Source organism: Zeus faber, assembly GCF_960531495.2.
Source record: "Zeus faber genome assembly, chromosome: 2".
Classification (NCBI taxonomy): Eukaryota; Metazoa; Chordata; class Actinopteri; order Zeiformes; family Zeidae; genus Zeus; species Zeus faber.
The window spans coordinates 36,094,066-36,113,140 of record NC_137189.1 but is presented as its reverse complement, the minus strand read 5'-3'; the positions used below and the strand labels follow the sequence as shown (position 1 = coordinate 36,113,140).

At 44.7% G+C, this 19,075-nt stretch overlaps 1 protein-coding gene across 1 annotated transcript in view; it reads right to left on the bottom strand.

Annotated features, from left to right (window-relative positions):
• The window catches only part of LOC307247971 (semaphorin-5B-like), a 66,637-nt gene that overhangs the window by 28,811 nt on the left and 18,751 nt on the right, over positions 1-19,075 (bottom strand). Inside the window, exons 2-8 of the mRNA XM_080024146.1 lie at positions 15,259-15,436; positions 7,368-7,467; positions 5,338-5,383; positions 3,553-3,615; positions 2,596-2,694; positions 2,175-2,388; positions 1,214-1,499 (exon numbers count right to left, since the gene is read on the bottom strand). Coding sequence (XP_079880272.1) covers positions 1,214-1,499; positions 2,175-2,388; positions 2,596-2,694; positions 3,553-3,615; positions 5,338-5,383; positions 7,368-7,467; positions 15,259-15,397 — 947 coding nt within the window. The 5' untranslated portion in view covers positions 15,398-15,436. The remainder of the gene's footprint in view (positions 1-1,213; positions 1,500-2,174; positions 2,389-2,595; positions 2,695-3,552; positions 3,616-5,337; positions 5,384-7,367; positions 7,468-15,258; positions 15,437-19,075) is intronic.

The window sequence follows — 19,075 nt, the reverse complement described above, 5'->3', positions numbered from 1 at the left end:
AATAATTGTTGCAAAACGTGCGTGAATATTCCTCTTCTATACACATATTCCTTCTGATAATAATAATAATAATAATAATAATAATAATAATAATAATAATAATAATAATAATAATAATAATTCATATTTATATAACAATAACAACTATTGTTTTAATTATTAGGGGCAGCCCCTTATTGTTATTGTTCAAAATATTCAATTGGTCTTGGTTAACTGACACGTCACACGACTCGTTCTAAAATGAACGAGATGAGATTCACAGTAAGACACTTTATGACGTCATCATATTATTTACCATAAATGTACAGATTACGATTGAGAATGTCCAATTGGACTGTGTCCAGTGTGTGGTCTAGACTCTAGTCACTTCATAGTCTTTAGACATTACCAAACTATCGATTTACGTGTATATTTATAAAGATTCTTACTTGGTACATGTCATCAGATCTGTTTGATTGATATTTTAAATCCGTGGTCCATATTACTTTACGAATGAAAAAAAGAATAAAAACTTATCCCTAAACATTTAGAGTCCGTGCGTTCCATGAAAACACTGAAATGTGCGACTGAGTGATGTGCTCAAGATCCAGCGAGGTGTCAGAAAAATAGAAGCCGTGCAACGGTAATTACCCACGGAAATACCACAACGTTTTTTCCTATTTCATGGAAAAGTAACTTACTGAAAGGGTAATCCAAGCAAAAAAGTCAACAAATAAACGACATGCCCGACACGGCACCAAACGGCCACCCGTCTCTGAGAGTACAGCTCTATTTCCACAGACAACACGCTGAGTTATAGCAATGGGAAGTTGTGGTTTACAGGGAAACATGGACGGGCAAGACAGGAGGGTTGCGCTGTGTAGACCGCATAGTCTTTGCGCCGCGAGACGAAGCAGCCAGGAGACGACGGACCGGGGGGAGCCCACGCTGCCTTCAAGTAAACTAGGAAAATTGTGCTGCGGACCCCGCAGCAAAATTTATTATAATTATTATTATTATTATTGTAAATAATGATAATAATGATAATAATAATAATAATTATAATGGTAATAACTTAAAGACATATAAAACCATAAAATCTAAGAAATAAATAAAAAATTATTGGTTATAGCAGCTCTCAAACAATAAATTGTTAACAAGAAAAAAAAAAAATCATAACCATTAATGAATTAAAATAGTCACAGACGTATGGGAGCGGGGGAACGAAACTTACACATTGGTGGTGAAGATGCCGTAGATGAGGTCCTGCTCGGGGAGGTAGAAGGTGCTCTGCAGCTCGTCGTAGTAGAAGGGGATCTCGCCTGAGCGCGAGCAGTTGAGCCGCGCCTTCATGAAGGTGGTCCACGTGTCCTCCAGCAGGAAGCGGCCGCCCACGTCGTTCTTGCAGACGCGGGCCACGCGGGAGAAGACCCTCCGGCCGCAGTCGTGCTCCACGGCGTTCTCCCTCAGGAAGAAGTAGGTGAACAGGCCCATCTCGTAGACAGCCACAAAGTGGGGCTCTGCGGAGGAGAGGGATGGAGAGATTCATTCTGTTCCACAAATTAATTTATTTTGACCTCAGAACGAAAAAACACTGGCACTTATTACATCTGGTCACAATCTTTGTCCATCGAAGTCTTTAACATCAATATAGGGCTGAGCAATAAGGTGAAAGTTATTATGAAGATGCATATTGATAGATATCACAAAATCTGCTGACATGGGAGAGGTGCAAAAAAACAGCACTTCAACATTCTCTTTCAATTTGAAGTAAAATAACTTCAAGTTATTATATAGTCATTATACAAGTTATTACACACATTTCAAAAATCCCAAATTGTATTGTGTCCAGACTGATTTATGGAATTGGTTACACTAAGTACAGGGTTGCCAGATAATGCATTCATTTCTAACCTGATTCTCTGAAAGTAGCCAAAGTAGACAACAATAACTGCAAGGCTGGCAACCTTGTCCCAGTGTGGATAAAGAATACAACTGAGATTCATCTCACTGTACTATACAGTATACTATAGAGTCATATAGAGTGGACCACAATGTGACTACATCTTAATTGCACAACATGATACCATCGAAAGAGGATATTATGAAATTAGCTCCCAACCTAAAGGTAGATCATTGTAAGAACGGAACTTGTGCTTTGTGATACATGTCGCGGTATGAACGTCCGTCTTTACCGTTGAGCCACTTGGAGTTGTACTGGGCCGTGCGCAGTGGCGGCATGTTGCCCAGACTCCGGTAGATGACGGGGTCGCGGCCGGAGAAGTCAATGACGGTGGCGGCGTAGAGCTCGCCCTTCTCCGTCACCATGGCAGTGGAGTTGTGGCGCGGGTCGTAGGGGCAGCGAGCCACGCCGTTGACCGTGTCCAACACCCGGCTAATGTTGCCGATCTGGGAGCAAAAGGAAAAGCGGAAAGATATTAAAGAAAAGCTGGAAAAGAAGGGTCAACGGATGACAATGTTTGCACCGGATGACGCAACGGTGCTTCAGCCGCACAACCGACGGCTCACACGCATGACCAACGTCTGACCGGTGTCCGTGCCTTTCCACCTTGGCTGGGACCCTAACCCTGTACAGCGAGAGTCAGTGCGACCGACCTGTCTGGTGCTGCACACTGGGGTGAAGGCGTTGGTCCCGCAGGTGAAGAGCCTCCTCCCGTTGATGAGCAGCACCCGGACGTAGTTCTGACACTCCTCCTGTGGACAGAAACCGGGACTTTGCCAACAGGTTTGCGGTTGTCTGGCTGATACTGTGTGTTTTCAGTGCTATCCAGCTGTTCCTTGTGCAACACTCTGACTGAATTTGATTACGTTTAATCATTCGGGATATTGCTTTTGCCAAAATAGGATATCTATCGAACACCATACAACTAATACCCTTCCATTAAAAAAGCTGATGTTTTGACACATTGTCTCCAGCATTGTCTTTGGCTGTATGACAATGGTAACTGCCCCGGATATCCTAAGGGGCTGCAACTGATTGAAGGGTTGGTTAAAAAAAGACTCGGGAGTTATTAAAATGTTAGCTTTTCTCACTTGCTCAAATGAAGTCCAATGGGGCATTTATGGTCGTAAACCGCAAATCTGCGCTTTTGGCTACATCCTCGCTTACGTACGAGACTCGAAACAGGAAGTCGCTTCCGACCAGCAACCTGCTGCAGCCAACCTTACCCTCTGGCCGTACTGCAGCGATTGCAAAAAGTAGTTTAAATACATTTCTGTTATAACGAGACATGTTGAACGAATACACTGAGACACATGTGACTATAATGCAAGTTTGCAGTTGCTTTAAGAAATCCTTAAAAGACTTATTGCAGCTCCTTGACTGCAGTGGGGCATGGTGAGAAGCTGCAGCAGCGCGGGCAGTTTCCCAATAGTGAATCGCTCAGTAAAGTCGGGCTATGAACAGAGGACCAAACATTTGACTAAGGCCCGGGAGAAAATGGAAAAATAGTAAGAAATATTGAACCCATACTTTTAAAATAGCCAAAGTTAAGTGTTTTAGCTCTTACTTTATTTAGCATGTGCTACCACTACTTCTCATCTGGACAGTACCTCAGATTTCCCTTTGCTCTGACACGAGCGCTTGGTGTCCTCGTCGGGGCCCCATTCTGCCGCCTGACAGAGAGAGATACAGAGATACCATTTATTGGAATTGGTTCGACAACAATAATAAAGTGCCGCGGTTTTCTCGGCGCAACGGCCCAAAAACAGTTCAAAATATGAGCGGGCCAATGAAAAAAAAAAACTGCGATAAAGAAAAATGGAAACTGTTATCCTTGAACGGATCGAGTTGCCTCTAATAATCTTTCTCCCGCCGCCATTTCACATTGACGCCTCCGATGCCTGCTGATGCTCAACTGATAAACGAGTCAACCTTTCTGTCATGGCAAACGCGCCAGGGCACAAATATTTCAAAGTTCAGCGATTCAGAGAGAGAGAAAAAAATAACAACATAGCGTGACATCTTTGAACAGACTGCTGACTTATTTTAAAGGTTAAAAGGACAGAGGGAGCAGTTCCGATGGGGTAGAATGTAAAAGATGTGCCCCGACTAGTGAAAGGGCTAAGACCCAATCCCAACACGAAGTGTTAGATAGTACGACCTGAGAGGATTCGGAATGCGATGCACTACCCATTGATGCTGTTTGACGGTTGCCCCTGACGACGAGGAACAATCAAACGAAAACATAAACAAAACCCCAGACAATCCAATTGTGAGGCTCGGCCCACTATCTGAATGGACTGGGAAAACGAATGCCCTTCCATTTCAATCATGGTATAATGGCACTGTGCACTGATGCAGCGCTTGATTGAACTGTTGGCCGCCTGGATCCCCCCGCCCCTCCCCATTCCTACCTCTCGAGTCCCATTGAAGAAAAGAGGGGTGAGAGTCCCCACCCCCTTGATCGATAGCATTGACCAAAATACATATCATATATAACAACTTTCAACTTTCACAAAGGCACCCATCCATCTATCTACTTCACTGAGTTCTACACCTCTCTCATGTCATCCGAGGTTCACAGCTGGACAAACCTTCCCGTCGGTGATAAACCACCGCCCGCCCCGCCCCGCCCACCCCGCCCTCCATTCGGAGGCTGTTTTCACCAGAGAGGAAAAGGCCCGAGGTTGTTGGCTGGACCAACTTTCTTTGTGATGCATTGTCTGTTTCTTTTTTTTGGTTTTGCTTCCAGGATGTGGAGGTGGCCTTCAATTTGCTTTCCCTCGCTACACCACGTATTAATAGTTTGGCACTCAAATATTCAAGGCTTTGGTGTCCTCCGGGGCACTGTTCATACTGATAATTTATTGTTTATTTTTTATTTTATTTTTGTCTTTTGGGACATTTCATCTGGCCCGTGCTGAACGCCGCTCTGGCAGCCCTGAGATTAGATTCTATCCTGGAAACCCGTCGAACTGACAAACACATTTACCTCTGAGCCTCTCCGCGAAGTTCTGGTTTGAGTGGCATCATTTAAATCCTTTTTTCATATGTATGTATTCGAAGTTGTCGTTGGGGTAGAGAATGAAACTTTGTTTTAAATTCCAGTTCAAGGCAGGTTGGAGGCCATACCAACTGAGTTAATGGGGGAGGTGCAGCGTTTAGGTGAAGCCGTTCCTGTGCGATGTGACCTCTGGTTAAATGTGGGACCGACCCCTTGAGCGTCCACAGACCCCTGACTCTTCCTCCGCTCACCATTTCCATTGACCTCCATTCAGTCTTTAGGTTTTCTGGATCAGCTGAACCATGAGACGAACAGTGCTTCCGCATTGACTTCAACACTCAGGCCTTAATGCTTGTCACCTGCCGTAAATACGTGAGCCAGCGGCTCTCACCTGTAGGAGAGAAGCGTTGTTCAGGCTCAGTCGGAACAGGTAGTTCCTAAGAGTTGGACAGCAGAGAGGGAGAGAGAGAGAGAGAGAGAGAGAAACAACACATATATTTTCATGTCAGAGGTAGAAAAATGTAGTCTGTTGCAGGTACTTTTTGTTAATACTTTAGTGTATACTTAGCTCTAGTATTATACTTAGTTCTCGTGAAGTACAACAAGACTCAAACTTGGTGTTCAATGCAATGTTTTGTGCGGCTATCCAAACAATGCCCTCGTTGTCAATCTATTTTACAGTTCTTCAAAACTGTTTTTCCTTTTGACTGCAGAACGTTGACCCCTGCCAGCGGTTCCCTTCTGATTTGCAGAGATTTGAAAGGTCAGGGCTGCCTGAATCAAGGATCAAACTATTCGAACTTTGGGTGCCGCGACTGGGATTGGCAATCTGCCATTTCCGTAGGAAATGAGTGGCAACAACACCTTGCGAAGCGTTTTTCCACTAATCATATGTAAGCGTCTTTAGAGTGTGAGGAATCCGTCATTTGACCTCGTTTTGAAAAATAAGCTTTCCAGCCAAACAAGACCAACTGTAATGGTACGGTCACAGCGCCGGTGACGGGGCGCTGCAAAGCGACGGGCCTGCACTGCATCTCAAACGGAGCGCAGCTTCATCCGGCTGCAGGGGCGGAGTGACGACGGCTTCACGGCGATGAAGAAAGTTGAGAAGGTTTCGACTTCATGCAAATGAGCAGCGCCGAGCGCAGGGCGGCAGCCGATAGGAAGCAAGATACACTCTCATTGGCGCTGGTCCTTGGAAAATAGATGGTCGGACCACCGCGTTGTTTCTATTATTTTAACTGAAAAACGTCACTTAAGCCATCGATAAAATAAGGAAGACGTTGTTCTATGTTTCTCCAACGAGGACAATTCTTTATTTTTAGGATAAAATAAGATAAGATAAAAAATGTATACAGTATATATATTAATCTCCGAAGGGAAATTCCAGTGTTGCAGTTTGAGGGACGGATGGCAAGATAATTTACGTAATTTTTTCCTCAAGGTTATTAATTTTGCCAAGTAAACAAACTACACTATTTAAATAAAAAAATTAGTAGACACGGCACCATCTATCTATATAATGTACATTAAATATGGAAAAGGAGAGAGGTTTGAAATGTTTGGCGCATTCTGAGCCGAAACGCCCACAAACGCCAGGGTCACAGAAGTCCCGTCAGCGGCGCTGCGACCGCACAGCGACGACGGTGGCGGCGCTGTGACCCTGGCATTCGATAAAGAGACCATCTTCATGAAGTGCTCCAGACTTTGACACCTCTGCCACTTCCATACCAGCAAATTTAACCCCGAAGCGTGTAAGAGGGGTCACATTTGGCGCCATGCATTTAAATTAATTATCATTTTGGTAACGGTATCTTAATTTGTACTTCCAAAATCACTTAATTATTTGAAATATACACACACACACACACACACACACACACACACACACACACACACACACATATATATATATATATATATATATATATATATATATATATATATATACACTGTATATACTGTATTTATACTTATTTTTGATACATTTTAGATGCTGGGGTTAAATAACAACATTTATTATAACAGTAGACGTCAAAACAACAAGTTATTGCAGAGAACCTGGAGTTTTGTATTAATGGACCTTCTGAATTATGCACACACTGCATAATTAGTTAATTAAGTTCAAAAAGCGCTTAAGGCCGAACGCTATTCCAGCCAGCTCTCCCAACCAGAGCGCAAATGCAGGGCTTGACAATAACAAGTATCACATCCTCGACACTGAAATATGGGTTTGAATTGTATTTGATCATTATGACTCGTACAATTATGCAGGGATTCAAATTGGGCAAACATTTAGACAGTCTGGGCAACCGCAAGCCGCTGCAGGGTTACCAGCTTTAGCAACTATTTTTAAAGTGTCGGGGTTTCTGATATGGACCGGAAAGCGGCTCCGGTGCGAACTTTCTAATTAAACTTCACCTGGCTCCTACCACCAGCTGGTTGCGGCTCAGGTCCACGGCCAGCTGGGAAAAGTCCCGCACCCCTTCCCGGGAGAACTCCGACATCCACGGCCTCAGTGCTGGAACGGGAGAGCAGAGGGGGGAGTGTGGGAGTGGGTGGGGGGGGGGGGGGGGGGGAGGGGTTGGAGAAAAAGTGGCGTCAACGTTGGGTTTTCAGGTGCGGGAACGATTGTCGTTACAAAAACGCCGGCTGGCGCACGAGCTTAAGCCCCGGTTCAGCTCCCCCGGTGGTACTACCTCGCCACACACACACACACACACACACACACACACACACACACACACACACACACACACACACACACACACACACACACACACACACACACACACACACACACACACACACACACACACACACACACAGCTTCCTATAAGTGTGAGGTTTAAGATTGCAAGTTAAAGCCAAACGTATTGCAGCTACAACTGTAAATAATAGGAAAAAGTGCAATATGTCCTCGTCTTAAATTGAGTTTTCACCCATCTACAAGTTCGCACAGACACAAATACCATTACGCTAAAACTAAGCAAGTTACAGGAGACAAAAATATGCATGGCTCTAGTTATTACAGGTAGGTTTTAAGGTAGGTTTCTAATAGGGATGCAACGGTACAGCGGGCTCACAGTTCGGCATGTATCTCGGTTTTGGGGCCACGGTAACGGTACGGTATCTTTATTTTTAAGAAAAAAAAAAAGTTAAAAGGTGTAAAAAATGTCCTTATAGTAGTCTGGCCCAAATATTGTAATGCTCTGTGTGTATGACTGTGGGGAGACGGGGGTTCAAGTTCATTGGTGGGTTGTTATAATTTGCATAAGTTCATCTGATTGGACGGGAGGTGTCCAGGATAGTGGATAATTCAAATATTAATTTTCATTAATATTGATTTAGCTATATATATAATATTTAAAAAATGTTTCACAATAAAAAATAAAACCAGTACTAGAGTTCGTTATTTTTGTGTAGAACAGGTATGAACAAAATAACTTATTGAAATAGAAGCAATTTGCCGGCGGCAGGAGACAGCAACTTAAACAAACACAACATAAAAGTGTAAAACTTGACAACAACAAAAAGAAAGAAGGGCTCATCACACAGCGAGACTCGGCTCAAAAGAGACACAAAAGAGCCCTCTCAAAGGAACCGGCTCGTTTGTGAATGGCGTGATGACGAGACGTTCGTAATAGAGAGGGACACTGCCATCACAGCGGGTTATTTTCCGACTGGATACCTTGATCGATTGCCCTCTTTACAAAAACATTTCTATGTGGTTTTATCTGCGGTTTCTATGGAAAAGGAAAAACACAGACCTATACCGTTCACCTGTGGGTATTGAACCGCAGGCGGCGCACCGAACGGTTCGATAACGTACCGTGCGCCGTTGCATCCCGATTTTCTAACCATATCATCGTGAGCCGTCAGCAGCAGAATGGTCAGGGGTAATGTAAAATGCGTGCGCTGACTAGTAAACAGAAACGCAACTGGACACCGGTATGGTCCTTTAAACACTTCCATGTTTCGTGCAAAAAAAAAACTTTTTTTTTTTTCCTTTTCTGCATATTCAAAGTGTTTCCATGAACAAAACGCCCGAAGACCGTGGCAAGGCAGCGCGATGGCCACGGTTTGACTGTCAATCTGGCATCCCTGCGGGCCGGCCATTGTCCTGACGGTCCAGTAAAGACCGGTTATAGACGCAGGAGTGGACAGGGGAGCGTGGTTTTACTTTACTTTGAACCATCTCAGCAAATTTGGGGCTGTTCGCCGGCAACAAGCACCATTATCATCTGGTCTAGAGACACCGATATTGATGACAATATCGACGACAGCGCCACGTCCCACGCTCATCGGGATCCTGCTTCCCCTGTCGCCCTGGATCCTGCTTCCCCTGTCGCCCTGGATTCTGCTTCCCCTGCATCTGCAACTGGTGTGACGGATGCGGAAATGTCAGTCGTCGAGGAACAACGGGATTTACTTGAGGTTGTGTTATTATTTATAATAATAATAATAATAATAATAATAATAATGTGTTAACCTGTTTGGACGGATGATAGATTCCTAGATGGATGGATGGATGGACAGATCGATAGAAAAAGTGAAAAAATGGCAATAAACAAACCTGAAAATAATTACATTTTGGCAATAAACCTAATGATAAACAATAAACAATAAGAACAAACCTAATTATTGTTTTTTCAAAAATATTATCATTTAGGGATTACTGTTATATTGTATGGTGTTTTATTGTGCTGTATTGTACTGCACTATTAAAGGTTATCATGAATAATGTCACTGACAAGAATATATTTATATCTCGGCCTCCTCCAATTAAAAGCCATCAGAGGTAAATTTTCATCTATTGCATGAGTGCATGTTTGCTACTCTACCCTAAAATAGAGTTTGGATATTACTCCATTGCTGCTGGCTTGTTTTTACTCGACTGTCATGAAGATAATGTCATTTAATTCAGACCACGCAAGTGTGTGTATGTATGGGCTGTCGGGTCCTTGCCTCCATCCAGGCTGTTCATTGTTAAAGTTAAACACAACTACATACATTGACTACGCAGTGTATTTCTCGTTTATAAGTCGACTATCGCCAACGCTCGTGCAAAAACCTCCGAACTCCATTGTCAAGTTAAAAAAAATCACAAATATGACGTATGACTAACTATGACCAACAAACATGCCTCTCGACTCAAATGTTTTAATGGGACTTCAATTTGTTTGTCCTTAATACTGAAAAGTATTCGATTCAAGAAGGACTACAAATTAAGAAGATGCAGCAGATGATGCAAAACGCAGAAAATTGACATAAAATAACCTCTAACATTGCAAACCTCACACACTCAATCACGTGCACAACGCGGGGGCGGCGATAGTTATCGTTAATCGCACGGATACATACACCAAACGGCAAATACATACACCCCCACTGCCACCGCACACCACACCTGGCGCGTTACCGCGGCAAGGTTTTGAACAGGTTTGCTTCACGCGCGTCCTGTTACGAGACGACATCGTCGTAGGTTCAACAACGGCACACACTGAGATTGTTATTTTGGGAAATTATAGCACTAGGCCTACTTTGACCTTGGTAAAACACATCAATGTGTTTCAGATGAGAAAACATGTTGATGTTACTTGAAATTAGCATAATAAAACAGGAAATGATCAATTATTTACATGTCACAAGCAGTGTCCCAGTATTCCATTTCGGGTTCCAGTCTGTTCGGAAGTGATTATTCTGTGTGGGCTGGTGTTCCTGGTCAAGCTGCATGGCTGCCAACACTTGTCAGTCGTCAACTACGTCTTGACTGGCCGAGCAATAGTTACAAGAACAAATAAATGACAAAAATTAGGTCATTGAGGTTTATGCCCATTGCTTTTCGTTGGGCTCCAAACCTCGCCTCCAGTCTCCCTAAGGCACATTCAATAACCACTCTGGCTTGACACCGCTTGACACGCCGAAACACTGTTCTTTAGAGGTCGAGACACCATTCGCTCGCACTCCTTCATGAGAGAAGGCCGTAAGGTCCCCCAAGGAGAACAATTAGAGGCGCCTCTTCGTCTTCCACAGTTAGCTCCTGGGAATTTGCAAACGTCTGAGCGTCGTGAACGTGGCAACATCACTTCGCCTGTACTTGTAGTCACAGGTGTCTTGCACGTTCAAGTGACAACCTTCCTGATGATGTCATCCGTGATGTCCTCCCCGCACTGCGGCACAGCATGGGCAAAAAAAAAAAAAGATCCCTGTCACATATCTTCTGCCTTGGGTTGCGTGAAAGGCAGCTTAATGTACCGTGGGCCCGGGCACACTGTGATAGCTTTACAAACTCGCCTTATTATTATGGGTAGGCCGAATCGATTGGATGAGGCGACCAGCCGTTCCGGGTATCGTGTTTGATCCGATTACGATTGTCGCCCAATCATTTTGAGTTTGTGTCGGCCATCTGAGATTTTGTCACGATTTGGCCACGGTCCATCTGCTGTACGTCAGCTACAACTACGTCATGTGATCCGATCGCACGCGGCAGGACAGCGGAACGCGCGGCCCCCCGCGTCGCAACGTCTGCGCGCAGAACTGCTTCACGTCAATATTTCACGTCACGGTGCTTTACGTTATCTGCACGTGGGAGCGAGTGTACGCGCACACAAACATGGATGAAAGGAACGTGGTGCTGTGGGAAACTACTCACTGGATGGATTATGGATTATTACAACATCTGTCCGTCTGCTACCGCGCCACGACTACGTAAGGTGAGTACATGTCGTACAAGTCACGTTTTAGTACATGTAGAAGACGGAGGCAGCGTCAGTACAAGTTAATTTGCCTTCTACTACCAGCGTCCCCTCCCTTTTATATCCACAATAAATACAAGTAGCTCTTTTTACTGCCTTTTTAAAACAACTTCCTGTTTTTCCATTTCCCGTCATCCGACCACGTCTATTGGGCTACTCGCATATGAATCTGATTACGACCATCATGAGATCGGTCCACCCCTACTTGATTATTTTCGAGGCAGTCTGTGGTCATATTCCAAAGGTGTTCTCTGTCTTAAAGCGTACAGGCTACCTTGGTCATCAGCCAATTGATTCCCCTTGTGACGTAAGGACGAAGGAGCTCGCTCAAACATAAGAGCGACGCTCTGGACGTCCCAAAACCTTCCTTCGATTCCTCAGCAATGACAGCTTGCTCAATGCGTGAAACAACTGCGCGTGTGTAAATCGAGCTCACGAAGTCATCGTCTGGCGAAACCTCCATTTCGCCGCTTCACACGAAGGAGACAGCGTTTCGGTGTGGACGGGAGGCCAAAACGCAGAGAAAATACTACGTTTTTAAAAATACCCGTGTGGGACGGTGCCTTAGCCTCCCCTGACAACGTGCGAACAAGGTTCTGGTGTGACACCCCAGGGTTTTCAGCGGCCCCGTCTCACCTCCCCTATGAAAGATGTCTGGAGGTGCCGCTGCGGCTCACTTATGTATCACCTTGATAAAAAAAAATAAAAAAAACGACATGCAGCTGATAAAACCTTGTCTGAGCCGGTGCCAGCCGGTGCTACAGACCACACGATAACCCCAGGTAACGGTAGCCTGGCTTACACACGGAGGCTTTGATGTTAAGCCAGCGCGACACCCAGTCGAACCCGACCCCATCTAAGCTCTTTAATCAGGTTTTTACAATCGCAAAAAGGGTGGGATTTTGTGAATTTAGTTGAAGCCGTCAACAAAGTTTTTGCCGACGCCATCAAATTACTGGAAAAATTGGATGAAGCGTCTCTTGGCGCCAGCGATATGGTTTCCACAACTCAAGAGTCTTTAATATTACATTAACCTTTGAGAAAAACTCTGGTATTTTTTAACCTAGACCCTTGTTTTTTTCAATCACTTGGAGTCAATTGTGAGTGTTTGGCATCCAAATCTTTTAAAATGATCCATTATTGAGAGAAATATCTTCAGCCGAGCGGGGCAAAGGCGAGCACAGAAGAATGGGGTCGCGATTGCCCCACGGTACTACGTATTGCAGGCTATCAATACTGGGGCAGAAAATAGGTTTAGGTTAAAAGAATGGCTATTCCTTTAAATAGATGGATACTTCAATCATCCCCATATGGAACTGCAGCATTGGATATATACTGTATATACACACATACATTTACATATATATACATACAGTATATATATACACACATATACTGTATACATATGCATATATACATATACATATCTGTATATATACATATATACAGTATATATACACATACATATATACTTATACATACATATATATATATATACACGCACATGTATACACACACACACACACACACATACACATATAATAACACATATAAATACATATATGTATTTTTTCATGATTATATGATTATATGATTAGAATAAAGTCACTATTCATGCATCCCTATGAAAGCTCTGCTTATTGAGATAAATCCTCCTCCAGTGTGTCTTACTAAGTGCTGTAAATGGTCATCTGTGAGGGTATTTTTATATCGGCAGTGCATTTTCGAAGTATACGGATTACGAACCAAATACCCAACCTCACCTACACACACACACACACACACACACACACACACACACACACACACACACACACACACACACACACACACACACAGACACACACACACACAGACAGACAGACAGACAGACAGATAGACAGACAGACAGACACACTCAATAAGAAGTAATAATATAGGGCTTAAAACACAACCTAAAGTAAATCCAGTTGTTCCTTGACAACTGACATTTCCGCAGCCAGAAACGAGACCACACACACACACACACACACACACACACGCCGTTATTATGCAGTGGTCGATAGAGGAATGGGACTCTCACCACATGATGAGTCACCTTTCAACTCGCTGGAACCTTTTACTGTGTTTAATGTCAAGCAATCATCAGGGAAAACGACAACTGAATGTCAAACAAATAAATGATGCATAGCTGGTGGAGCTAGTTCTGTCAGACAACTCGACGGCACCACATGCTGCCACACCCTTATGGGCCAGCTTTTTTAAGCAGCCAGTCCCTCCTGCTCTACCTGCTTTGCTGCCTGTGTTGCTGCATTGCTTAAATCCACCTGTTGGGCTCTACTCTTCAATCCAACGGGGGGATTCAGGCTCATCACCCCTAGATTTCTAGCTGACAAACTCAAATGATGCTAAACAAATAAAGATCGTTTTAAAGTAACTCAAAAGTTGTCCCCAGGCCAAGAGATTCCAATTAACAACCGAATTGTCTTTTTTGTTAATTTTCATACCACTATCATGGTACATGCTTCATAATATATATCCACCTTGTGAAGAAGTGACATTTACTGACATTGGACATCAGAGCATAACAATGGCGTAGAAAGTCAATTGATGTAATGCACCAACTTTGCATTCTATTCGTGGCCACATTGGCCTTTGACTTCCCCTTAAATTTGGTGGGAAACATATAATTGTGGAATCCGTGTATCGCCATCTGCTCTAATAATGCAATCAGGTGGCTATTATCGTAATAACCTTGAGGTCAAATTTTCATATTTCACTATTGAGTTAGTTGACAAATATCGCTGACGATATTCACAACTAGAGGTCGGTCTTCCCACTAGTGCCTTTGGTTGGGGAAACACTGCACATATTTCTGCGCCCACACACACACACACACACACACACACACACACACACACACACACACAAACACAGACACACACACACACAAAGGGTTACGTGGAGCCCAGTGACAGACGGCTGACAGCTTGCTGACAGGGAGCGCTGGGCGGCTGACGGTGGAACTTCTTTCCCCAAACTGTGTGCCGCCTTTGGCCTTTTCAGAAAGCCGGGGGGTGGGGGGGGGTTGGTAATGTGCAGACAGAAAACCAGAGACGGAGAGCGAGTCGGCATGGCGACACGGGAAGAAACGGAATGCGAGGGAAGCATTCTCTGTCTCCGCTTATCTCCACATCGCTCCCCGTCCCTCATCCTCAGCGAGCGCAGTCATCCCGACTCGGCAGACGACAATGGCTGCAGTGGCGGCGCCTCTTCTCTACTCTGTCCACGTAAGGACTGTTTGCATGGCTGCAGCTTCCAAGTGTCTATCGATCTGCTATTTCGCAGGGGTTATAACGGTTCACTGAGCTGGGGGGGGCTCTGAGAGAAGATAGAAGAGGGAATGGACTACGAATCAGAGGGCAGATAAGAGCCCAAAGAGCAAGGGGGTAGAGAGCAGGGGACAAAAACTTGATGGTGAAGATGCTCCCAAATTGCTTGTTTGTTGGTCAATTTGGCAAGGAAACCACGGGGGATGGATCTGTGTGGATGGGTGCTGAAACCCTGGCACTCACCCTGGTATGACACCATCGGGTGCTCCTTTCTGGTGCAGTCGGCGGGCCGTGAGGGCGGAGAAGAGGACTGCTGGGACAGACAGACAGCGATGGAGAGGCAGAGGACGAGGGATGCCGCCCCCAACCCAGAGGAAACCATGGTTTACCGCCGCGCCTCTACCCGCTCCTCGTGAAGCACCTGTGGGAACACAGAGAGGTTGGACCGTCAATCACAGCTCACAGCAGCCAATGTGGGAAGACGACGACCACCTGAATGGCCTTGCGTTCGGAGAGAGCACGAGTTTACCATAATGTAGGCGAAAATTGACTCCTGTGTGGAGTTTGCATGTTCTCCCCGTGTTCACATGGGTTTCCCTCCATCTAACGTCAGTAAGGGTTACTAAAAACAACTAAAAACATGCACAACATCATCGTGTGTCCAGCGATGGCCACTTGGAACCAGGTCCCCGGGCGCATCGTCGAATGCTGCCCACTGCTCCTGGCTGCCCCCCCAGAGGAAGGACAAGCCATGATGGGTTAAATGCAGAGGCCTCATTTCACCGGCCACCATCCAAAGCACGTGCATGTGTGTGTGCATGCATGTGTTGTAGTGTGGTGTGTCAGGTGACAATTAAAGATTCTTCTGCTTCTTCTTCTACTTTTTCTGAGTTGTTGTTGACATGGGGATTTGGCCACGGTGCATGAATAACGTAAGGCAGGTCGCTGAGGTGGGTCTAAGGCAGGTCTCTGTCTATGAGGTGTTAAATCCAATGCCTTCACTGGAGACTATCGGCTTTTAAGTATAACAACATAGATTACAGCCATCAGGCAGACAAGAAGGGAACATTGAAGACAAAGATAAAAATAAGGAATATTCATGAAGGAAGACTGCAGCTGCAGCACAACACTGCAGACAGCATCATGGTCTGCAGGAATTCAGAAGAACAGCAACTAAATAATTAATTTGTCACGAGAACAAAAATAATGAACCTGGAAAGCATAAAAGGTACCTAATTACTATTTTAAACTGAATGCAAACAAGTTCCTTTTTACTCCTTCGGAGTTAATACTCCACCTTTGACATTCTAACAAACAAACGCCTCACTGGGAGCCACTGCTCTGCTTCGCCACCAGGTATGAAAGTGGACAATATGATGGTCAAGGAACAATTTCCTTTTGCTGGTAAATTCAATAAATTGGATAGCAGTGTTATATGCCTCAGCCGTTTGAAAGGAATCCATAAATTCTTATCTAAGTTTCTATCGACGACGGACGGACAGACAGACAGACAGACAGACAGACAGACAGACAGACAGACAGACAGACAGACAGACAGACAGACAGACAGACAGACAGACAGACAGACAGACAGACAGATAGATAGATAGATAGATAGATAGATAGATAGAAAGAAGTGGAGTTGATGGATAGACTTGGAGTTGATGGATAGACGTGGAGTTGCTGAAACCTCTTGGGAATATGCAATTACACCACAATACTCCATGACTGTACCAATGCGCGGGGGGTCGAGGTGATGAGGTCACAACGTATTCAACTACGTCCCCTAGTCCTAAAGACCAGGCTTTGGCCAAAGACAGTTCATTGCCTCCTCCTCAAGTGAAAGCCCCACAATGAAAATACATACTTATCGCAGTCAGTTGCCATACAGATGTCAATTACTTTGTGTATGTGCGCCTTCATTTCCTTTTGTCCCACATCAATTCAGGTTTTAACCGAGAAGGAAATGAAAGACAAAATAAAAGTAAAATAAAATAAATAAAGAAACAAATAAACAAACAAGCAAACCAAGTAAAAGTAATTAATAAACAAACAAATAAATAAAGCAAATAAATAAATATTTTTGGCGGTCATGAAAGTCTTCTTGCTTCTGTGGGTGAGAACGCACATTCAAACTCGTGGGTGATAGTTCAAGTGTGATTATACTTCTTTTTGGATTAAACAGCAATAATTTGTACCAAATCGACCGTAGATATTGACACAGTGGTGTCGTTAGGGTGGGCGCCCGGGGCTTCAGCCTCAAATGCTTTGTGAATAGCCCCTCTATCTAAAATAGCCCTGCAGGGCCGGCACAGCGCCCCGCTCACTCCCAACTGCAGCCCTGTAATGAGGTGATGGCGTTGTTAAAGCCATACTCATGGCTGTACCTCAAATAGGAGTCATTGGCCAGTATCGTGGTGAGCGTTTAATAATAGACATCATATCAATTGACCGTTTACAAAATCATGACCAGCCCCGCCTCCCTTAATTACTGTAGAATCCCTCCAAATAGCATCACCTTCCACATGGTCTGGATAGTGTTCAGTGTGTGGATATCACCAGTCGCCCAAATTAACACCTTTTAACCGATTCCCTAGCAGTGTGAGTTAACAAACTTTGTCCCTTTCAGCTCGGTATCGTGGCGGTTTGCCGGATGAAATAGCTCACGGCGACAGTTTGCTGAGCGCGGATGGGGTCGCTTTGCCAATGGCCCTTTTGCAAGCGATGAATTAGGCTTGAACATACACCTCCACATGCGTGCGCATCCGCTCACGTCTCCTAAATCCAATCCAGTTATCTCCAGTCGCTGGCACTCTTTGGTCAGGTCGAGGCCCCGGGGGAGGAGCCGCTTGTCTGGACAGGATTTAGGAAGGTTGAAGGAGGGTTACGGGCGCCTTGTTACGTTTCTAAAATGTGTATGTCCGTGTGTGTTTTGTCAATGTGTTTTTGTAGATGTGTGTGTGTGTGTGTGTGTGTGTGTGTGTGTGTGTGTGTGTGTGTGTGTGTGTGTGTGTGTGTGTGTGTGTGTGTGTGTGTGTGGACGTGGGTTTGACACCACTGGAAGGGTGGTGGGGGAGACTGAACAGACGCTGACACAAAACAGGGCAGAAGAGAGAAATGGGGGATGGGTGGGGGCGGTCGGCTAGTGATCCTGGTTTTCAATCTGTTTTTTCATCAGTCACCTCTGGATGTGGTTGGTGGTTAGAGCCGCTTTCAGGACGAGAAGAGAAAGAGAAAATGTACTTTTAACTATTTCACAAGATGGGGAAAAAAGTCTTCGGAGGGGGTGTCGATCCATGGTCGGTAAAACCCCCAACGTTGACCTTTGACCACCTTGACGGCCAATAACCATCCTTGGGATGTCAGTAACATTGGACAGGTAGAGACCAACAGCAGCTGTTATTGACTTGTCTCGTGTAGCTTCGTGAAGAATGCAGGGCCGCAAAGTGAGCATTCCAGTGCACAGGGAGCTTAAGAAATGTTCTTAATTAGAAGTGTGAACACGGAAATGAGTTGTGCTGTAATAGGACAGACAACGTTGGATGAAAACAGAATGAAGCCGGAGTTCCAAGAGCTTTTAAAAGCAAATGAGGCGCAGCTTGGAGGAGCTGGTTTTGTCAGACAACTTCACAGTGCCAGGCGCTTCAAGGCATTTGCTAAGACGGGGGCGCAGAAAATCTGGGGTTTACTGCACTTTACAAATGATTGACATTTGTGGCGTTTTTCAAAGCGTCCACTGCTTTGAAAAATGCCACAAATGTTGTCGTTGCTGTGGAATATAAGTAAAATAAGTGGCTGAAGTGACCAGAGTGCCCAGCGACCAACTTGGACCGTCCTTTTTGAATTTTGGTGAAACTGATAACGCAGACAGTGCAGGCTCTCTCCACGCGTCAGTGCACACTGCTGACCCCGCACAGTTAAATCCCTGGGATGATGTATGTATATGCAGATGAGAAAAGATATTTGAGGTTTGCGCTCATACATTTGTTGTGAAGTCTGCAAATTGACGGGGCCTTTAAATCCAAAGCTACTGTCAGATGGTGGAAATTGGTACTTGTTT